Source organism: Micromys minutus, assembly GCF_963924665.1.
Source record: "Micromys minutus genome assembly, chromosome: 1".
Taxonomy (NCBI): Eukaryota; Metazoa; Chordata; class Mammalia; order Rodentia; family Muridae; genus Micromys; species Micromys minutus.
The window spans coordinates 59,014,038-59,037,429 of NC_137969.1; the positions used below are offsets into that span (position 1 = coordinate 59,014,038).

At 47.5% G+C, this 23,392-nt stretch overlaps 1 protein-coding gene across 1 annotated transcript; it reads left to right on the plus strand.

Annotated features, from left to right (window-relative positions):
- The first annotated feature begins 262 nt into the window (after positions 1–262).
- On the plus strand, positions 263–22,908 carry MTARC1 (mitochondrial amidoxime reducing component 1). Its single transcript, XM_080929790.1, has 7 exons — positions 263–1,151; positions 4,667–4,840; positions 8,014–8,176; positions 9,770–9,910; positions 14,962–15,023; positions 15,138–15,209; positions 21,604–22,908. The coding sequence occupies exons 1-7, from the start codon at positions 868–870 to the stop codon at positions 21,728–21,730; spliced, it is 1,023 nt and encodes a 340-aa protein (XP_080785916.1). The 5' UTR covers positions 263–867; the 3' UTR covers positions 21,731–22,908.
- The last annotated feature ends 484 nt before the right edge of the window (positions 22,909–23,392 follow it).

Genomic DNA, 23,392 nt, shown 5'->3' on the forward strand with positions numbered 1-23,392 from the left:
ATTTCCTTCTCTCACCCTGAGACTTGGGATGAGTTGGAGTAGGAGATCCCAGTTTCTTGGTCTACTATTTCAATAGTCTGACGGGCCAGAGGGAAGGAAATCTTTATTCCTGCCTTTGCTACTGCAGCCATGTTCTCTGCCCCCCACCCCCACCCTCAGCTGTAAATTCCCAGCCCTTGTTTTAGTACAAAGTCCGTACTAGAGAAATACCTTTCTCCTTGTTAGAACACTCTTGAATAAAGAGTTGACATTTTAACAGGTGCCTAAGGCGCCCAAGGTACCTTACTGCTCTTGTCTTCGCTGTTGAAGATATAGTGCCAGTGCGCATTAGGACGCAGGGGAAAGGGGGGTGGGAGTGGGGGCCTTGTCTAAATACTAGTCTAGGTCTGAGCCTCTGCGGGCTCAGCAGCCCGAGTTGGCCCTAGATCCCCAGGGCCTGGTCAGATCTTTCACTCCAGATCCCAGCTGGCTAGAAGCTCCCTGGCTGCTGCCAAACTGCTCCCCACAGTCCCCAGAGGGGCGGCTGCCCGCAGCCTGGTTTCTAATTTCAAAATCACGCCTGTTCTGCATTTGGGTTAAATAAACAACCTTATAAACATGTAAATAAGCTGCTCTGCACCGATTGATTGTGGGGGAGGGTCAGCGAGGGAGAGGGGCAGGGATGAACGAAGGGGGTGAAGTGGCAGGAAGTAGGGACAACGGTGAGAATCGCGACAGCTGAGCCACCACCTCCCGCCCAGGCCGAGTAAAGATGCTCAGCTTGGATTGGAGGGGAAGGGTCAGGAGCTGCTGGCCTTTGGGCTCAGGCCCAGGCCCCGGCTGCCAGCCCCAGTAGCTTTTGGTCTGGTTGGCGTCCGAGCTTCAGCCATGAGTGCCGGCTCCTGGACACTGGTCCTCCTGGGCTTCTCCGCGTCCCGGGTCCCGGGGCAGCTGCGGTCCACCTGGCTCGGCGTCGCCGCGCTGGGACTGGCCACGGTGGCGCTGGGGACCGTGGCCTGGCGTCGCGCGCGTCCCGGGGGGCGCCGGCGGCTGCAGCAGGTGGGAACGGTGTCACAGCTCTGGATCTACCCGATCAAGTCCTGCAAGGGGGTGTCGGTGTGCGAGGCAGAGTGCACGGCCATGGGGCTACGCTGCGGCCACCTGCGCGACAGGTACGCGGAGCGCCGAGCATCACCACGCTGACCTAGGCTGTGTGGGTGCGGGGAGGTTAGCGGAATCCTCTCACGGGTCTCATCTTTCCCAGACTAGAGACTCCGGGAGCTGGAGAAGGGGTGAAAAACAAGGGAAAAAAGTGATCCTCACCCTCTGCCAGCCAACTCGGGGGACCCGGAACTCTGAAGTTTCCCTGCTACCTGAAGGTGGACCTCTCTCTGTCCATCCTCCTGTCTGTGGCTGTTTCAAATCTTGTGGTGTAGACAAGGCATTTCTCATGCTGGCCAATCCACAAGAAGAAACTTCAATCTGCCTCCACCCAGGGACCCGGAAGGGATTGGCCCTTAGTTACTTGACTCTTAGTGATAGTCTTAAATTTAGAGAAACTAAGACCATAGATCCCAGATCCTAGGCACAGCTCTTCACAGATAATGCAGTAGTTGAACACGTTCTTGCAGCTTAAAAAACTAATTTGTGAGTATTATTTCCCTAAGACTCTTGTCAGATGAGCGCTGGGCTGAACCTGGGATTTGTAAACGGTGACTAAGAGTCCAGAGAGGAGTGATCCGTGTCACCTGGGCTTCAGGGAAGGATCAGCAGCTCTGTGCTCTTCGGGTCTGGTCTCCCACCAGCTCCGGGCATCACTGGAAGGATCCTCAGGGCCTCTCCCTTTAGCAAAAGGCACAGGCGAACAGAGGCTGTGACCTCCTCCACTCAGCTCTCTTAACGCTAACACGAGCAGTTCGCCCCGGACCAGGCCAGTCCAGCCGACATGCTGACCGCACTGGTTCAAGAAGAGATGGAGATCCTTGTTCCAAAGCTCTTCTTGTCTCATAGCTGCAGATCAGACCGTGTGGTGTACGGTGTGGACCTTGTGTGTGAACTCCTGCCCCCATCGCCTGTGTTTTGCAATTCTTCGTGTCTCAAGAACCAAAGATCACTAGAGGCTGGAGGTGGCTGCTGACACAAGGCTCCGGGGTTGATTGCCAGCCCTGCCCTCCCCCTCACTTGAAAATACACCAATGGTCCTTTCACCAAGGCACAGCAGTTCCCCACCAAGTTCAAAGGTCAGCTGCTCACCTCTGCTCCAGACGTTCAGGAACACTAACTATTCTCTGCAGTGGGGCCTCACAGACACTAGCTTCTGGTCTCTAGATGGCTGACGTTTTACCACATTGATTCAGAAGCGCGCGTTCTGAATTGCACCACGGCTGTGGTGGCAAATTCTTCACTTTCGGAAAGTCAGCAATAAATAAATAAATAACAGCAAATGCAAACAAACAAACAAACAAAAAAAAAAAAAAAAAAAAAAGGAGGAACCGACTCCCTGAGGGACGGCAAGTGCCAGACAACCGAGAGAAAGGGTCCTGGAGGCTGGGTAGGGGGCATTCAGGGAGAATTTAGCAAAAATAAAAGTCATTTGCCTACACTGAAAACTAGAAAATGGCCAGACTCTTTGCAGGCAAGTAAACCTGAAGAACGTTCTAGAGAGACGGCAAAGACACCGGGCTTAAAGGCTGGCGTGATTTGATGTGTTTACCAGGAAGAGTTGGAAACCGGGCAGGGTTTTGACTCTCCAGAATGCTTTTGCAACCCTGAAACTTGGCTGTGTGCAGCAGTAAGAAATGGAGGTACCCAGTGTCCATCAAGGGGGAGGAGATTAAGTGAAATGTGGTTTATACAGACACTGGAATTATCATCCAGCTGTGGCAAGGAGAAAAGTTCTAGAACCTGAGACAACGCAGGCGGACAGTGAAAACACGGACACCGATTTAACTGAGCGGGACAGAGGGACTGGTTGTACAGAATTCCAGCTCCAACGGCTTGACTCCAAATTTATAAACAGCAATAGGAGAGGAGGTTCTGGGGCTGGAGGGGGGTGGGCGAGGTGAGTTATTGCTTACTGGGTGCAGAGTTTCTGTTTGGAAAGGTGAAGTTTTGGAAATGGCGGTGAAGGTTGCCCATCACTGAACACACTGAGGGCCGTGACTCCTGCACTTTGTGTGGGTGGTGTTACTGGTGGTCCGGGTCTGGACCGGACCTTTCCTGAGCCCTTGGCCCCCTTCTCCAATATTATTTTTTTTAAACCAGGCCTCACAGAGGCTTGCCAAAGCAGCTGGTAACTTTATTTGAAGCGAAGCAACAGTACAAGTCTTAGACTTCAGCATCTAGAGGAATACATTGTCAGGGATGACTGACAGAGGCCATGTGACTGAGATCACTCAAGGGCTCTGACTATTGTTCCAGGCTGGGGACCAAGAAAATAAAGACCTACATACTATGGGGCATAATGAGGGTGTCTCTGCCTTGGCTGACATATTAGGTCATATACTAGTTTTTTGTTTTGTTTTTAACAGAAAATGTGCCTCTCCACAAAGCACTTAGTTACAATCATACAAATGCCCACTTATTTATAGGCATAAGATGGTAAATGGGGGTATCCTGCTTCGTTATTTTTGTCAGGTCAACACAATTTAGACTTATCTAGGAAGAGGAACCTCAGTCGAGAACATGCCTCGCTCAGATTGCCTAAGAGACAACTCTGTGGGACATTTTCTTGATTAATGATTGATGTGGAACGGCCCAGCCCGCGGCAGCAGCGCCATGCCTGGGCCGGCAGTCCTGGGTTGTTTAAGAAGGCAGGCAGAGCAAACTATGGGGAGCAATGCAGTAAGCAGCCCTGCTCCGTGGCTTCTGACTCAGCTTCTGCCCTGAACCTTCGCTCCCCTGGCAGCGGAGAGAGGATGCATCGTATTTCCTCTGGAAATCCATTGGTCTTCTGTCTCCAGTTCCTGTTTTCCCGAGGAGTGTCTCTAAACACGGAGAATAGTGGACCAGGAAAGTACTGTAGAGACAGACACTAGTAGTCTTTCCTGGGAAACTTCCGAATTCCCAACATCCAGTATTTAAACATTCGGTGGGCGGGGCTGGAGAGACCGCTCAGCAGTTAGGAGCGCTTGCGGCTCTTGCAAGTGAATGGGGTTTTGTGCCAGCACTCCCTCTTCTGGCCTTTGCAGGCACTGCATGCATGTGGTGTGCCTACAAGGCTGAAGGTACCCCCCCCCCCGCACCCCTCCGCCCGCTTAAAAATTAAAAGTAAACATAGCACACGGGATTGCTGCCATTTATTGCTCAGCTAAACTTTATGGCTACAAACTCCTTGAGAAACAACCTCACCTTTCTGCCCCAGAGAGCTCACTGCTTCCACCGTGACCCTGGAGCCGGCTGTGAAGTGGGTTCTTAACATCTTCTTGGGGCATGCTTAAGTATGATCAAGTCCTGGTAAATGTCCCACCGTTACACATTGATTCTTGAGTGGCTATTGTCTCCTTTAAAATGAGCAGTGTCAGGCCCCAGTCTTGTTCATTGCCATGGCGATGCTAAGGACAGACAGACAGTCTGTCTGTCTCTCAGATTAGGGGGTGGGGGGATAAGAGCTAGGTAACTGTGGCTCCGGGGCTGGCTGAGGCTACCTGTGCTGGTTTTCATGGATCCTGTGTTTTGCCAATGCCAGGTTTTGGCTCGTAATCAATGGAGAGGGGAACATGGTCACTGCCCGGCAGGAGCCTCGATTGGTCCTGATTTCTCTGACCTGCGAGGATCACACCTTGACTCTCAGTGCAGCCTACACAAAGGACCTGCTGCTGCCTAGCACACCGCCTGCCACAAACCCACTCCTCCAGTGCAGGTGAGTAGAGCAGGCCTCTGGCCTATGCACCAAATACGCACGCAATGTTCTTCACTTTGGTCTTTAGTTGTTCACGTTTTCAGTTAACTTATAAAATAATAGATGGGTTTCATTATTCCATTTTCACACATGCACACACACACACACATACACACAAGCACACACAAGTATCTTGCTCATATTAGCCCCATATTCCCTTGTTCTGTACTCCTCTACTTGTCCCTTCCTCCCCTCAAATAATTGTCTCAATATTTCATATCACATATGTATAGACACACAGGTCTGTGAATTCACTTCACTTGGTTTAGTACTTGCCTACATGAAGCCCTGGATTTACTCTCCAATACTACATACTTTAGGCATTACATAGACGTGTAATTCTAGTGCATACCTGTAATTCCCGTGCTGAAGAGGTAGGGGCAGGAAAAGCTGAGGTTCAGGGTCATCCTTGGCTATATGGAGAATTTGAGGTGAGCCTGGGCTACTTGAAACCCTGGCTTCACATAGATAGATAGGTAGGTAGATGGTGAGTTAAATCTAGACTATAACAGAAAATGAGATATTTGGTGCTCCCCCCATTTTGCTTTAGACTGTTTTCTCCCTATGCACAAACCCACTTAAATGTCCTATAGGTAAATGTATGAACACATGTATTTATGTTAAAATCAGGTTGTGCATATGATATGCTCTCGCAAACTTGAGGACATGTGAACTGCTCCAGAAAGCACACTGTTAACAGTCAGCCATCGATTGCACAGGACCCCTCAGCCTTCCATTCCCTGGATCATGAGAGGCAAGCCTAGGAAGTAGCTTCAAAAGCCCACGTGGGAACCAGGAACATAAAAGCCCAATGTATCGAGCTAAGGACATGGGGTAGAGCACTTGCCTAGTATGCTTGAAGCTCTGGGTTTGAACCCCAACTCAAACATAAAGTAGCTAATTAAATAAACTTCTGTGTAGAAAGCAATGAGGGTCAAAGCACTCTGAACATGAAACCAAGAGAAAAATAATAATTCAACCAAAAGAATCCAGGACAAAAGTGGGTACAGGTAGGGAGGGGAAGTCCTGTAATCTGTCCAGGGACTGTCCTTGCAAAGTGCTCTGGTAAGGATGCCCTATTAGATCCGATCTTCAGCTTGAAGTGGGGAAGTTGCAGAGCAGAAAAGCGCAGCAGTAACTGCAGAGAGGTCCTTTATTTAGTTGGAAGGAGGCATTGCTTGCGCTGCTGGTATGGAAGTCTGCCCCCCCCCCCCCAGCCCTGACGCTGGTACAGGAATGGAGGTGCTCTGAGGCCTGACTTCGAAGCTAAGAAGTTGTAGCTAGAATTTCCTTTTTCCCATTGTGGGAACATGGTTTGGCTTATTTTTGTTATTGTTCTGCATTTTTTAAATTTATATGCAACATGAGCTGGGTGTGGTGGCCCACACCTTGAGCCCTAGGACTAGGGAGGCAGAGGCATGCAGATCTCTGTAAATTCAAGGCCAGCCTGGTCAACATGGTGAGTTCCAGGACAGCCAGAGCTACAAAGAGAAACCCTGTCTCAAAACATCAACAACAATAAAAACCAAACCAAACAAAACCAAACCAAAAAAACCAATCCAAACCAAACCACCCCCCCAAAAAAACCAAAACCAAACAAACAAAAAACAAACAAACAAACAAACAAACAAAACCAAGCAAAACCCCCCACAAAACCCAACAAGCAGGAGGGAGGCTGAGGCAGGAGGATCATAAATTCAAAGGCAGCCTGGACAACTCAATGGACCCCATCTGAAAAAATGAAACAGTAAAAAGAAGGGAGATGTTGGTCAGTGGTAGAGAGTTTGCTTAGCATGTACAAGGTCCTGGGTTCAAACCTCACTACTGCTAAAAATTCTCTGTCTCTGTGTCTCTCTGCCTCTATGTCTCTGTCTCTCTATCTCTGTCCATCTCCCTCTATCTCTATCTCTTTTCACTACAATGAGCTCGGTCTTCTAGATGCAGTATCAGTTCCTCACTTGGGCTCTCAGGTGACCGACTCTGGGTGTAGCTGTAAACTGTTAACCTCTGAGCTCCTGGCAGGTGATTGCTCATCTTGCCACCCGCCAGAGTTCTCTGGATTCTCGAATAAAAGACACACATGCACGCAGCATTAATTTTTAATATACCTTACTAGCTCACCACTAGGTTTCTCCCTAACTCAACATGGCTAACTCACTTTCCCCCTTTTGAAATGTTTCACCTCTGCTATCCCTGACCCAGTGGGAGACCTTCCAGGATTCTTAAGTGGGCCCTTAAATCTGACTTTTCTGCTCTTTCACCTCACATGGTCTGTCCTACATCCCTCTCATGGCCGAATCCCTTCTCTCCACCCCCCCCCCCAGCCCCTGCCCTCTGGCCCCCTCCTCCCTGCCCTCCTGCCCCCCCACCTCCTGCCTAGGAATCCTAAAAGCCCCGCCTCTTTCACCCTGCCCAGTCTTGGGCAGTTGGCTCTTTATTGATCAACCTAAAACGAATTGGGGATAGGGACTCTCAGCATCCAGACGCATAGATTCCCGCGTGATTTTGGGAGCTGGACGCATAGATTCCCGCGTGATTTTGGGAGCCGGACGCATAGATTCCCGCGTGATTTTGGGAGCCGAATTAAGACAAAACATAAGAACCAATTCCCAGCAGGTTCTGGGTAGTTGGGTTCTCACGCTCATACAGCCCGAGCCAGCTCCCCAGACTCTGTTTCCCCAGCCTGCTCGTGTTCTTCTGAAGATGTTCAAACCTACCTCCCTTCATCCCCTACACATGCCTTTCGGGTAGGGAGTCACAGGTACGCTTCAGTTGCTTGGTGGCTCAAGCCTTTAGTTCCAGCACTCGGGAGGCAGAGGCAGGTGGATCTCTGAGTTCAAGGCCAGCTGCTCTACAGAGCAAGTTCCAGGACACCCATGGCTAACCAAAGGAACTGTTTCTTGTAACAAATAAACAAATAAATGGGAAAAGCAACAAACAGTACTCTCAACGCCTTTGGGGTTTATACAGTTGCTCTGAGGCAGTGCTGAGCGGAAAGAAAGTAAAGGAATGAAGGATTGATGGCCAGGCACATCACATTTGGACCCGTGCAGCTTTCTGACCCATTCAGGAACAGTCTTACAGTACTCAGAGCCTCCAAATTGTCTCTCCCTGTCGCCCCGTCCCCACTGCAGAGTGCATGGCCTGGAGGTGCAGGGCAGAGATTGTGGAGAGGATGCGGCTCAGTGGGTCAACAGCTTCTTGAAGACACAGTCCTGTCGCCTGGTGCAGTTTGAGCCCCACATGCTCCCCAGAAGTTCTCAGCAAATGAGGGCTTCGTTCCGGCCCACAGACCAGGTAAAAAGGCTTGTGAGAGGCTTGGTGTGGTCTGAGGGTGGAGGCGAGTTGTTGTGGGTTTTCCCACATGTCACACATCCTTCAGATGCTGTGGTTCAGGCTCCAGGCAATGGTGCTCACAGCCTGGGCCCTGACAGCCCTCATGAACCAGTCTTCTAAGTAGAGGGCCGCGGGATGCAGAGCAGAAAGGCCCACCTACCACCGTTATCTAGGCTCTAGTCTTCCCTAAAAGTGGTCAGAAACGTGTGAAATCTCTTTGGGAGATGATTCGGTCTTGTTTTCCCCCCAACCTTTTTTCCTCTCCCCTTGCCTAAGATTTCTGGAAATAGTCCAGTTTCTTGGGATTCGTTGTGTCTATAGTCTCATAGCCAGAGGGAATACAAGTGCCTCCGGGGGTGTGCTCATTCCGGGGGTGTGTTCATTCCGGGGGGTGTGCTCATTCCTGCCAGGGTAAGTACATGAGTGCGGTTCCTGTGTTTTGACTTTGGGGGAGTTTTGCACTCCCTGGGAGCATCTCCGTTTCCATTTTTGTGCAAGCGTTCTGGTACCTGTAGGGAGCTGGGACTATTTATTCTGCAGTGATACCATTTTCTATCAATTCTGTAACAGCGCAGTCCAAATGTTTGAGTTTTTTACAATGGTGTGGGTGCGCCCAGGTTGAAGGTGTACCTACTATAGAGCAAGTGTGGAGAGCCCCAGACTTAACATGGTCAGGCTGGTTCTTTGAGGTACAGGGCTGAAGCACCTCATGATGTAGGACAGGAGCACTACAGATAACTTTACTGTTAAAATAAACGAGGGCTAACATTCATACTTCATATTCAATTGGAGGCTGTATAAAGACAGGTTCCTATTGAATGTTTTTCTCAAAATAATGAAACCATCGAACTTGTCACCATGTTAAACACAAAGGAAATGAATGTTTAGAAAGGTGAAGTGGTGTCTTTTTTTTTTTCTTTAAAGATTTATTTATTTATTTCATGTGTATGAGTACAACGTAGCTGCCTTCAGACACCCCAGAAGAGGGCATCAGAGCTGGTTACAGATGATTGTGAGCCACTATCTGATTGCTGGGAATTGAACCCAGGACCCCACTGAACCTTCTCTCCATCAGAAGTGATGTCTTTATGGAAACATGGGTAGTGATGTAAGACTCTGAGGTCATGCATAAAATAACACAAAACAAAATTTTTAAGGTATGCATGTTTTGCCTGAATATCTATGCCACATAGGCGCAGTGCCTATGAAGGTCAGAAGAGGGCAGCAGATCCTCTAGAACTGGAGTTACAAATGGTTGTAGGCTGCTATGTGGGTGCTGGGAATTGAATCCTGGATCTCTGCAAGAGTAGCCAGTGCTCTTAATTCCTGAGTGTTCTCTGCAGCCCCTTTACGTCATGCAGTTATGCAAGGACAGTTAAGATTCCAATTGCTGTGACATTTATTTCTACGAAAAAAACTGGAAAAATAGTTAAAAATCTGTGTGTTGGGGTGTGGAGGCTGAATTTTCAGGGATCAGGCCCGTGATATCCGCTATGAGGCTATGAGGCATTTCTGGGCCACACTGTATCCAACCAATGTCTGTTTCCTTGTCAGGTGGCCTACTCAGATGCAAGTCCATTCTTGGTCCTCTCTGAGGCATCCTTGGAAGATCTCAACTCTAGGCTGGAAAGAAGAGTGAAAGCAACAAACTTCAGGCCTAACATTGTCATCTCAGGATGTGGCGCTTATGCCGAGGTAACACATGTGGCCTGAATAACCTCTTTTTATTTTGTGAAAGATGAAATAGTTATCCCCAGGAGGCCCGTAAGTGTGATCAAAGCAATGGCAGTAGAGGCAGGCAGATTAGGAGTTCAAAGCCAGTCCGAGCTAAATAATGAGTTCGGGGTCAGCCTGAACTGTGAAAGACAAAGTAAGAACCAGAAACAACAGCGATTCGTGCTGGACTAGACTAGGGCCAAGAGCTGTTTGTTTCTGTCTGCACAGTGACTGTATTGGTAGGTTTGTTGAGCACCTAAGAAGTGAAGGCTTATGTATGCAAGGCACACACGGGCAAGGCGGGTGCTGCGGTGTGAGGTCTGAGGCTTACGAGGACAATCCTGAGTAGGCAGGCTGAGCGTTGAGCTACACTTATGCAGCATGGACTATATAGTCATTCATGGGACAAACAAAGTGCTTGTCCGGTTTCTGCCTAGCTGGTGACTCCTTTGAGGAAGACCGGCGTCTTTAGCATGGCAGCTGGTAAGAGCTGGAATACTTCTCAGCTTGATGGTGCCATTCCCTAACACATCCTGGGCGTCCTTCTCTGGCTCTCGGTTGTCCCACACTGTGCTTCAACACAGATGTGGCCCTTGCAGCTGACCTACCTCCATGATAATGTTTGGGTGTTGTTGACTTTGATTCGGCCTGATCTGTCAAGAAGGCAGATGCTGGTCACAACAGTACTGAATGGTCACTCAGGAAGCATGTGGAATAGTCTCAGTGATGGTTTTGGTGAGATATCTCCCATGGACTCAGGCCTTTGAATAGCTGGTTCCCAGTTGGTGTCACTGTTTGGGGAGGTTTGGGACCTATGACCTTCCAGTTTGCCCTCTCTGCTTGTACTTGTGGCTCAAGAGGTGAGATCTCAGCTCTCTGTTCCCGCTGCCCTGCCTTTGTTCTAACTTCCAGAATAATTCCAGACTCTAACTTCTGGAATGAGCCCAACTTAACGGCTTCTCTCACAAGTGGGTTGGTCACAGTGTTTTATCACAGCAATAGAAACGTAACAGATACAGAAATGGGGGTGAAACAACTCACAACCATATAATGAACCTGGTGTGTTTCTGGCAGTGCTGGCCCATCTTGTGTCATGTGACTTCTGAACACGTGACATGTGCACTTTGAGCGCGCCACCATTCCAGGCAACACGAGCACTACCTTGGCTCCGATTCAAAACTTTTGTTTGTGTGTGTGCATACAAAGTTTCTGCACAACATAATGGTCTCACAGCTGAGAACAAGGTAATAATACTTTCTATCTTCACTTTGGCACACAGCCAGTAAGAATTTCTTTGGATTTTTATTTTGTCAGACAAACACATTTGTGTCATTAGCAAACAGACTTCACTTTAGTCTTCAGCAAATGACTAAATGGTAAATGCTCTGAAGAATTGTTTTAAAAGTAGTCTTTACGATTTATTATCAACAAATGTTTGGGAATGGTACCTATTTTGTATAACTGGATGCTTGGGGAATCACATAAAGATCTCTCAGGTAAAAAGTGGTTGGGAATGGAAAAACATAAGCAGCCTTGGCACAGAGCTTGGTGATTGAGGCTGATGTGGGGACACAGCGGAGATGTCAGCCTTCAAATAGTTTACTTCTGGCTACACCCTTTCTATGTATACAGACAAGGAAAAGCAGAGACTAGAAAGAGGCCCTTCCCTCTGCCAAGTGATTGAATTCCAACTCCATATTTTCAGGAAACTAATTCTGTCTCTTGGCTTTGCTGTGGGAGATAAACAATCTAAGAATTCCATTCCCACAAATACACCCTTGATACTTTAAATTAATTAATTTGTGTATGTGTGTTGTGTGTGTATTATGTGTGTGCATTGTGTTTGTGTGTTGTGTGTGTTGTGTATGTATGTGTTGTATGTGTTGTATATGTGTTGTGTGCATGTTGTGTGTTGTGTGTTTGTATGTGTGTTGTGTGTATGTATTGTGTGTTTGTGTGTGTGAATGTGTGTTGTGTGTGTGTTGTGTGTTTGTGTGTTGTGTGTGTTGTATGTGTGTGTTATGTGTGTGTGTTGTGTGTATGTTGTGTGTGTGTGTGTATTTGTTCTGTGCATGTGTGGAGGTCAGAGGGCAACTTGTGGAAACTGGTTCTCTCCTGCAGTCGTGTGGGAAATAGGGATTGAATTTAGGTCTTTGGGTTTGATTGGCACGTGTCTTTACCAGTGAGCCATTTTGCTAGCTCACCTCTGATGTCTTATATAACATATTCCTTGAATACTCTCAGGTTCAAACAGGTATGTTCTGTAAATGTAACTTTTCTTGACCTGATATAACTGTCATCTCAGAGGCTTACTGCCTTAGTCTGCTAACCTAAACCTAGTCCCAGAAGCCTCTAACCTCTGTACAGTCTAATCTAGGCTTAGAATATGTTCAGTCTCTGAGACTTGCTGCTGAATACTCTCACCCCTTCCTGGTTCTTTCTGATCTCTGGCTGGCAGATTCAACTCAGCTGTTCTGGCTCAAACCCCTCTGCAGACTGACTGATCTAATCTGGCATCTCTCTACTGGCCTCTGATTCTTTGCTCTGCTTGGCCTCAAACTAATTCTATTCTAACCTTCTAGCTCCCTCTCATTCTCTGGCTCATTTTCTCTTCAACCTCTCTCTGTAAAACTCTCCCAGTAAGACTGCCTCCTTTCTCCATGCTGCTCTCTCCTAAGCAGCCTCTCTTTTCTCTTTACACTATTCTGCCAAATCTTTCTTTTTCATTGCCTCATCTGCCACTCGATTGACTTTGACTCTGCCTGGTCCATCATGAAGAAGATCACTTTTAAACACGGGTGCTTCCTTCTACAAACAAACTTTACCTTCATTGTTTGGAATGAAAGATGTGTGCTAAGGGCATGTGTATTCCAGTCTGAGGGATTAAATGTGTGTGTGTACGTGCCCGAGAGTGTGCACATGCTAAGGTTGAGCCACACCACAACAAGAAACAGGTTTCTTTCCAGTAAGCGACACAGTCTCAAGGTTGACGGTCTGATCAAATGTCCTGCAGCAACATTCCTCTGAAGATGGCTGAGTGTCTGCGCAGTGGGTGAACTGCGTGTATCCTTGTACTGTGTTGCTTCTGCTTTTTTGTGACAACAGGACATATGTCCAGGCTTCTGTCAGTCATCAATTGGCTTGACAAAAGGCAACAAGTGGTGTTTTGAGTCTGTCTCAGTGACAGTCCTGTGCCTGCTGTGCCTAGAAGAGCCATTGACACTCCTCTTTCTCTCCATCCCTCTCCCTCCCCCCTCTCCCTTCCTCTCCCTCCCCCCTCTCTCCATCCCTCTCCCTCCTCCTCTCCCCCTCCTCCTCTCCCCCTCCCTCCCTCCTCTCTCTGAAATTCTCAACAGTCTTCACCAATCCTGCAGTGTTCTACCTGTTACTCCTTAGGTTCACACAGCCCTGGACTCCCTCTCTCGGGCTCAGTTCTGTTGATCAAGAAGGTACAAGCTCCCAGGCTCTTCTCACCCAGAGTCCTTTTCAGTTTCCAGCAACTGCCTGGGGCACAACACTCGTTCACTGAACTTGCCACTGGAAATTTGCTCCTGGCTCCTCCATCTACTTTGCCACTCCCAGGCTCAGTCACAAGAACTTGCCTTGTGATTCTCAGTTCTTGGCCACCTGCTAGGTCAGAGTTTGATACATCATCATGTCTGGACAACAAGGAATCCTCCCTTGAACCCTAGAGAGGCAAGGGACAAGCTCCCAGAGGCCCTATGGGAGCTCTTACACTTTTCAGTGTGACTCGGCTGCCTTGCTCAATCGTCTTCCATCTCCCAGAATTCCATAGTAAGCCTGTAAGTGGGCTCGGCATAAGACTTACACCATGACACCCCTCAAACTCATTCACACACACAGACGATAATAGTAATTAAATGAATTTTAAGTCATCCACATATGTAATCAATAATAATGATAAAGTCCATACCCTCTCTCCAGCTCTAGAAACTCTGCCATTATGACACAGTTTATTTTCTTAGCCTGTACTTTCAATAAGAGTTTTATAAACTATCAATTGGGCCTGTAGCAATATATAACCTTAGGCCAGAGTTGGCTCTGTCCAGGCCTTTCTGGCATGGAGCCCATCTTGTCTGGAGATATTACCTCCAGCTGGAGTGTCCTGATGTAGACTCCCATGGACTCTTCTGGGCCCAGTCCCTTTCCTGGCCTGGTGTGACATCAGTAGTAAGAGCTTCCTCCGTTTTCCAGATGGTGGAATTTACAGTAATTTTATTTTTTATAACTTTTTCTTTGAGAGAGAGAGAGAAAGAGAGAGAGAGAGAGAGAGAGAGAGAGAGAGAGAGAGAGAGAGAGAGAGAGAGAGAGAAGAGTCTTACTATTTAAAACTGACTGGCTCACAGAGATCCACCTGTTGCTGCCTCCTGAGTGCTGGGATCAAAGGCATGTATCCCATTGCACCTGACAATCTTCTTTTAAATAAAAAGATTTATTTTTAATTATGTATATGGAGGTGTATATGCATGTAAATTCGGGTGCCTCTAGAGGCCAGAAGAGGACCTCTGATTTCCTAGATCTGACTTTATAGTGGTTGCTCGATGGCATGGGTGCTGGGAACCAAATACTGCTCTTCTAAAAGAGCAACACAGACTTTTTATGTGTGTTTTAAACAGGGTTTTCCTGTGTAGCAGCCCCGGCTCTGGGGAAAGAAACTTGCTATGTATAAAGGCTGGCTTCAAAGTTCTGACCCTCATGTCTCTACCTTCCAGGTGCCAGGATTAAGGGTACTGGGGATCTAGCCTATGATGTCATGTGTGACATCATGCTCAGTACTGGGGAATCCAACCTAGGGTGTTGCCTGTGCATAGCTTTCAAAGAGGAGACGGGACAGACATTGCTTAGGAACACAGGAAACTAACAGGTGTGTGGTGTCCTTTGGTCCCTTTGGACGAAAGTGAAGCCCAGTACCTCTGGTACAATGACATCACTAGGTATGACTTCCCACAAGTTCCTACGCAGGTGAGTGCCCAGAGAAGCTCCTAGGAAATTTGTTCTTTACTTTCTAGGATGCTTGGAACAAGGTTCTCATTGGAGATGTGGAACTGAAACGGGTGATGGCTTGCACTCGGTAAGACCCTTTCCTGTCCTGGGGGTGGGGGCTGAGACGGGGTGTGGTGAGAGCGGGGCGGGGCCTCTTTGCTTTGTTCCCCTTGCAGTGCTTTATGTGTATGTGTGTGTCCAGGTGCCTTTTCACAACGGTGGATCCGGACTCTGGCATCATGGACAAGAAGGAGCCTCTGGAAACACTAAAGAGGTAGAAGCAGGCCTGTGGGGTCTCATCCAGGGGTCTGGATGTCTGAGGAGCCATTTAATATTTGCCATGCTTAATATCTGTAAGGGGGAACAGTGGAAACAGCACACCCAGGCAGAAGGGGAGCTTTGGGGAGTCCTGGCCACTAGGTGGTTGGTATGAACAGAAAAAAAAAAAAAAAAAAAAAGAAAGCATGCCCAGGGCTTCATACTGCTTACAATTTGCTGTTCCCACTGCAGGTCTTGGAGGGTATCTCCAGAGAGTGATGGGGAATGGGGTGAGAAATGTCACTATATAAGGCAAAATACCCCAGAGGAGCAGGCTTTGGGACAGAAATGGTGACACATATAGCACTTATTTCTACCTGTTTAACATCAGAGCCGTGGAGAATCTAGTCCTTTCTTTTCCCGTGGGATGGAGGAGATACAGCAAAGATGAAGGCCAGCTGAGCAGTGGAGAGAGACCCAACCACTGCACTGCTGTTACTGTCGGGAAGTCGCCTTCAGACAGGCCTTCATCCATTCTGCTTTTAGGATCTAGGGATTGAATCCAGGACACCTTGTGAATGAAACTCTGGCTGTAGGTAGTTGTGAGTCACAGGAACCAGGAACTGAACCCTGACCCTCTGCCAGAGCAGCAGGTGCTCTTAAGCACTGTTATTTTCCGTTTTGAGGCAGGGTTTCCCTAAGACATCCAGGTTGGCTTTGAACTTGGTAAGCTTTGAACTTGTGATGTCCTGTTTCAGTCTCCTGGGTGGCTTGGATTATATGGGTTTGAATCACCAGAAATGGCTCTGATCCTCATAAAATAAGAGATGGGAACAGTTAGATGAGTCTACGTGTAGGTCAGATAAAAGACTCGGGAGCTGGCTGTCACCTTTGTGTCTCTTAATCTTTCCTTCACACACTGATGGACTGACTTCCTTTCTCTAGAGCTTTGAAAGGCTCATGTGATGGCAGACGCATCTCTTCCTTAAAGCACTCTGGGTACTGGGGATGTTTCTCTGCGCTGTCAGAGTCCTTCCCTTGGGAGGCTATGTTTGTAGAAAGAGTAATGAACCCAAAACACAGAGTAAGGGCAGGAAGGGGCAGCGTGGGGGTGATCCCAGGAGCCTGTATTCACCTCCTGATCTTCTGCAGGCTTCTTACGTCGGGCCCTAATTGCATCTAATACCCAGGGAGACAGTGCTGCTGGCTTAGGTGTCTTCTCCTATCTCTCCCTGAGATTTAAAGTGCCACACATATAGTGATTTATGCTCTTCCTGGGACAGGTGGTCATAAATCTGGCAGGGAGAGGCCCCGCTGCAGGGGTATAAACCACAAGAGGAGCACACAGCCCTTCAGTGGCTTCTCTGGTTATTGCTGATGCCCGGGAGATGGCGCTGCTATACACTGACTGAGCTGGGCAGGGCAGCTCACCTGTCTGGCCTTGCCTGCTGACTGTAAGGTACTGGGAGCTCAGTTGGGCAAAGCAAGACAAGGCAGAGAGAGGATTATCATCCGGCTGAGGACTGATCCCGGTTAGACTAAGCTCAGGAAGGCTTGTCTGCTCATGGGAAAGAAAGCACAATGGATGGATGAAATCGTCTGTTTTTTCTTAGAGGACTGGCTGAAGTGGGACTTCTTTTTTTTTTTTTTTTCTTTTAGAGTGCTAGGATTAGAGCCCAGGACATTGTGTACAATAGGTGAGCTCTCTGTAACCAAGGTCTGTCCCAACATGCTTAGGGCATATATATATATATATATATATATATATATATATATATACATACATACATACATGTACATACATATGTACATGTAGCCTCTGTTGGGGTTAACAAATTAGACTTTGAGATAGTGTCTCACTTTGAGATAATGTCTCACTTTATAGCTCAGAATGACCTGGGACTGACTATGTAGACCAGGTTAGCCTCAAAATTATACCAATCATTCTGCCCCAAACTCCAAAGTACAGAGACTACAAATAGCCTCCAGACTGAGCAATAAGTCATACTTCAAAGGAAAATTCCCATGTGTTTCATTTTGGTGCATATAGAACATGCAATTAGAGGCCCTAAGACATGTTATTTACCCTAGACAGAGGTCTCTGGACATTGTAGCTCAGTGGTCTAGCACTAGTCTAGCATGTTGGATCCTCTGGCTTTCATCACAGCCATGGTTGATGGTTGAAAATGGCCGTCAACAAACAACTCTCCAGACAGACTTCTCCATCCTGTGATGGTGTGAGCAGAAATGTGTCATAGATCAAGAGCTGTACACACGTGAGGAATAGGTGTGAGTCACATTGCCTTCTGTATTCACACCAGTGACCAGGCTTGACTACAGGCAAGGTCCCTCGCTACTCCCCATGTGGCGATCACAGAGAATGGACAGCCTTAGATCCAGCCCACTTCTGAAGCCTCACTGTCTATCTCTAGGGCTGAGTTAAGCATCATGTGGCAGCTCCCAAAGGGTTGACACATGGACACTGTCACCACTGTGGGCCACTGATGGGGTTGGGTTAAATATCACTGAAAGCAGCTAGCCCCAAGAACTGAAAGTTCTGGCTTCTGCTCTCAAGTGTCAGATAGATAAAGCAATTGGAGAACCTGGTTTGCTGGGGCCTGTGGTCAGGACCAGGTCACTTGTGGAAAATGATTCAAGTTGCTTTGTTTCAATTATGTGAAGTCCTGTTACAAAAAAGAAAACAAACAAACAAACAACAACAAAACAAAAGCAGGGACTAGAGAAATGGCTCAGCATTCAAGAGCACTAGCTGCTCTTCCCGAGAACACAGGTTCAATTTATAGCACTCTGTGGAAGCTCACAACTGTCTGTAATTGCAGTTCCAGGGGGATCTGTAAGACCATACATGTATGCACACACACACACACACACACACACACACACACACACACACACACGCACGCACGCACACACAGAGAGAGATAGGGATAGAAAAAAGTCAAAGCAGATTCATTCCTGAGACAAGATTTGGTTTGGAAAAGGTTTGGTACACACCTCTTGCGATACCTAATCATGTCCACCAGAGTCCGCTCTTGACCTCACTTGGTCTCTCACCTGACACTTAGGAACTGTCCAAGCTAAGGGTGGACGTGTGATTGGTTGCATCTCTGGATTCTTACCAGCTTGGGGAGGAGGGTTGCTTAGGGATATGTAGCTATCAAGAGTGGTGTCTTCTTTGCTAGAGGGTGAGATAAATTTGAACTCCTGATCTTCCTTCTGGGCTGTGGTACCAGAATAGCATTTAAACGGGATTTGGGCCACAAAGGTTTTCCCTCTGAGACTCACCTGTAGAGCAAGGGTGTCACACATTTCTATTAAGACTAGTAAAAGGGATTAGAGCATTGTGGGAAATTCTTGATGCATATGTAAGAGGCACAGAGATTTCCAGAGAGAGGAAGACTTCTCAGCCCAACAGTATGAAGCCTGGGACTAAGACATGCCAAGCCACATAAAGGATGCTAGCTCCCTCCCACCCCATGCCCAAATGTCTCTTCCATTACATGGCAACCAAGAGAGAAACTAGTAAGAAGAGATGCATGGATTCATGGATCCAAGGCTTCTGCAGGCTATGCCATGAGGAAACACTCTAGGCAAGCTGAGCTAGCCCCAAGTAGCAGCTTTATTCATCCATCCATCCTTCCCATCCATCTATCAATCTGTCCATCTGTCCATCAGCTCATTCATCTGTCTATTCATCTATCTGTCCATCCATCCATCCATCCATCCATCCATCCATACAGCCATCCACCCATCCTTTCATCCATCTATCCATCTATCCTTCCATCTCTCTGTCTGTCCATACATCCAACCATCCATCCATCTGTACTTCTATTTATCCATCCACTCCTTTCTTGAATGGCTGCAGTGTGCCAGGTTCAGGGCTACATTAGGAAGCTGGCAGACATACTGTTATCCTACAGGCTTGGGAGGTGTTAGGGACTCCAGAGGAGACAGACTCAGCTCTCTTTTCTTTATTAATCACTATTTTTAATGTATTCTTTGACAACCTCTCACATTTATATAATCCATTCTGGTGCTATAGCTCAGGGGCTAGAGTATTATCCCAGAACACCAAAGGACTTCCATCTGATACCCAGCACGTCCTAAGCCAGCCAGTTTTACATAGGCCCGTAATTCCAGCAGGAGAGGATCACAGCTCCCTCCAGTCAGCCCCTGTCCCACCTGGACCACATGAGATCTTGCCCCAAGTCTACTTCCTCAATAGAACATTTAGATCTCTGTTGGTTGTGGTAGCACAACCAGAAAGAGATGCCGGAGAGGCAGAGACAGGAAGATCAACGCATCAAGGAAAGCCTGGGCAGTCCTTTCTGTTCTCGGCCATATGACCCTGAACGTTTGGGGTCTTGTTTGAATCTCTGTTCTCAACAGACATTTAATATTTTGAAGAGTAGACAATACCGATCTTTACAAGGTGTTTTAAAGGTAAAGTAAAACAAAGTAAGTACTTCAAATACTAATGTTGAGGTCAGCTTAAGAGAGAAAGAAAAAGAAGCTTTCTTGGTGGAGAGGTGCTGGGGGCAGGGTCTTACCACAGCATTCCCATGTTGTGTATATGAATTCTCCATGGCTTCTTGAGTTTTCTGCTTAGCAGAGGCGCATATCCCTCCTCCGGCCCTCCACTATGTATGCAGATGGACCTTGGACTTCATAGCTCCCTACTTCAATCTCCTGAGTGCTGGGAGGACCACATCTAGCCCACACTGTCTCTAACGCTCTTCCTTACCAACACTCTTATCCAGGCACCAAGCAGTGTGAGCCAGAGGTGACTGACAAGGCCCAGAACTGGGTGTAAGCAGATAAAGGGAGCTGGGCACACTTTGACTTCCACAGGTCATTCTGTCCCATAGAACATAGATGTGTGGCCTGGACCTATGGGGCAAAACATGGTGAGGGCAGAGAAATTAAGAGACAGGAACTTGCTGCTGCCTTATGGGGCTGTGGACATCTTTCCTGGAACAGGTGATATTTGGGCAGGGCCCTAGAGGGAAAGGTGGGGTTCTGCTTCGTGGGGGAGGGGAGGAGTGAGAGTTACAGGAGTCAGAAAGCCAGGAAAAGCACAGTGGGGGGGGGTACTGCAATACTTAGCAGGAGAGAAAAGTTCGAGAAAGCTGTTGGGGGCTGGGTGCAGGGCTTTGTCCACCATGCGGTAGAGCTGTGGTGGTATTTCCTGTGGGGAGCCAGACAGACTTTCCTTGTTGAAGAATAATCAGGTCAGAATGAAGTTAGGGTGGCATGGGGCTGAAGAGATGGCTCAGTGGTTAAAAGCATGATCTACTCTTGCAGAGGACCAGGGTTCAGTTCCCAACACCCATTTTGGGCACCCGTAACCACCTGTAAATCCAGCTTCAGGCGTCCTCAGCCCCCGCACACGTGATGTACTTATGCACATGCAGAGAAACACTCATACACTGTAATAGAACCGAACAACCCCCTTTCTCAAAAAGATACGCATAGAATAGTGTCCACAATAAGTTGATGTGGGGGAAAATGAAAAAACAAAGAGAGCTGGCTAAGAAGTTAGAGGACCTGCCTGACACTACAACTTCTCACGTTCGTCGGCCATGTTGGCAGCAACACTGGAACAGTGGGAGCGAAGGAAGGGAGCAAAACCAAATGATACCCCCCAAGGGCCTTTACTCTGGGCAACCAGGGACCGGGAAGGGAGAGATGCAGTGAAGGGGGTGAGAGGCTGACCTTGGACCAGGTGACTCCACTATGGGATTGTGAGAGAAAAGGAACATCACAGGCATGTCTGGTGAAAACAGTAACTCAAACAAGATCTCATCATTCACACTCAGGAATATGTATGACATTTCTTTCTTTTTTTTTAAAATTTTAAATCTTAAATTTTAAGCTAATGTTTATTTGTTTGTTTAATGCTCCTGAGTGTTTTGCCTGCTTCTGTGTCTGTGTGCCACGTGTGTGCCACGTGTGTGCCACGTGTGTACAGTCCTAGCAGAGTCAGAGGAAGGAATTGGATCACATAGAGTGGATGTGGCCCAAGTGTAACAAGCATTTATGAGCCTCCTAGTGTGGGTGCTGGGAACCCAGCCCTAGTTCTCTGGAAGTGCTCTTAACCGCTGTATCACCTCCCCAGTCCCAAGTACCTATGGGAAATGTTGGAAAAGAACGTCTCTGTAGGGAAAAGCTGTGAGGATGTAGCTTTTGACCGTCCTTGTTGTTTCCAACTGGCCTGTCACTCTCTGGCCCTCCTCCAGGGGGCGCTGGTCCATCAGAACTGATTGGAACCCAGCTCTAGGCATAAACCCGCCTGACTGGGTGGACATCTGCTTTAGGCCTGACAAAGCCACATGGGGTTCAAGCTTTTCCTGTCCCCTCTGACTCATCCGGGCCTTTTCCTGTTGCAGTTACCGCCTGTGTGACCCTTCGGAACAAGCGTTATATGGAAAGTTACCCCTCTTTGGACAATATTTTGCTCTGATAAATCCAGGGACAGTCAGAGTGGGAGACCCTGTGTACCTCCTGAGCCAGTAATGGGAACGGTGTGTTCTGGAAGAGCAGATGTTTCTTTAAAACGTTCTAAAAACTGACATCGCTTGGAATCCTTCTTCAGCCTGTTCTTCGGATCTGCACGTTCCAAGTTTCTCGTCTTCCAGATTGTCTTCTGTTTCAGTGTTTCCTGCACCTGCACACAAAGCAGGGAACACAGTCTTGCGAACTTAGCAGGTCCCTGTTAAGTTTCTTGAAACGAAGAGATTACCGCATTGCCGTTTATAATTATGGAGTCATTTTTCTACTTCGGCATTCCCTTGCCAAGATAGATGTCCATCATCCCCCAGTCTTCTTTTGGGGAAGAGAGAGAGAGAGAAAAAAAAAAAAAAAAAAAAAAAAAAAAAAAAAAAAAAAAAAAGGAGGAAGACTGTGTAAGCCAGAAGAATGTTCCAGAATGTTTTGCTACCCCTGGACATGGTACATACAATGGAAATGAAATATTCTCCCAAATAAAGCTGGAGTGATGGTATTGCCTTTTCTCCAGTCCAGGCTTTGGAAAGGGTTTAACGAGCAATCCCTGAAGACACAAATTGTTCCATAGACCCTCCTGGATGGGACTCTGTTGCTTACCGGGCAGTGTAAAGATTTGACAGATCCTTTAGCCCAAGAACACCTCTGAAGTGTTAGGGTCTAAAGCCAGCTCTCTAGAGCATCCAGACTGGCTCTCAGCTCTGTGAAAAACAAGATGATTCCACTCTTGAAGCAAATTGTTGATGTGCCCCACTAAAGGATTCAAAATTGTTCCTAGCATGTGGGGACAGACAGTGACACCAGAGAGGGAGAAACTTCCCCCTGGGTGTCTAAGATGAGATTTGATCTTAACCCAAGCTCTCTTAAGAACAAAATGAAATGGCCCTGAGAGGATATAGCGCCACCTAGTGGTCTAGTAGTTCAGCCCATTTTGAGAAAAATTAAAAGGGGGGGGGCAATCTTGTGCATGTTGTTTAGTTTTAAAACTTAAAACGTTTTAAAAACCGACACACTTAAAATCACTCTTCAGCCTGTTCTTTAGATCTGTGAGTTCCAGATTTTTCTGCTTTCAGAATTCCTTCTGTTTCAATGTTTTCTGCGCCAGCACACAAAGCAGAGAAATCCAGTCTTGCAAACTTAGCAAGTCCCCGTTAAGTACTAGAAACATTTCCATCTGAAGGAAGTGGAGAATCCCCCAAGTGCCCATATTTCTCTGCTTTAGGAAAGTGACTTTTATTATTTTAAATTTTACTTTATTTAAATATATAAATATGTACATTAGTGTATTAAGTATTTGTGTGTGTGTGTGTGTGTGTGTGTGTGTGCACAAGTGCCATGATACATAGTGTAGGTCTGAGGACAATTTGCAAAAGTCATTTCTCTCCTTCTACCATGTGAGACTCTGGGATACACTTCAGGTGGTCAGAGTTGCCACCTTTACCCTCCCTGGCCCTAATACCTTTTAAAGATGGCATCTCGTCCCCATGGCTTATCACTGCAGATGAAGTGCTCATTGTCTCTGGACAGAACCTTGTGTGAGGTCGATAGAGCTAGCGCTGCAGGGCAACCCCCAAATGGAAGACGGTACTCAGAACCCTCCTTGCTTAACGCTTGCCTTCTTCAGCCCGTTGGAATGAAAGCTTCCGCTCGAATACCGAGAACCCAGTGACCTCC

Excerpts from the sequence above, each read along its gene's own strand:
- MTARC1 (XM_080929790.1), top strand. The coding sequence starts at position 868 with ATGAGTGCCGGCTCCTGGACACTGGTCCTCCTGGGCTTCTCCGCGTCC. Across the intron at positions 4,841-8,013 it reads AACCCACTCCTCCAGTGCAG|AGTGCATGGCCTGGAGGTGC; the intron begins GTGAGTAGAGCA and ends TCCCCACTGCAG. Across the intron at positions 15,024-15,137 it reads CGGGTGATGGCTTGCACTCG|GTGCCTTTTCACAACGGTGG; the intron begins GTAAGACCCTTT and ends GTGTGTGTCCAG.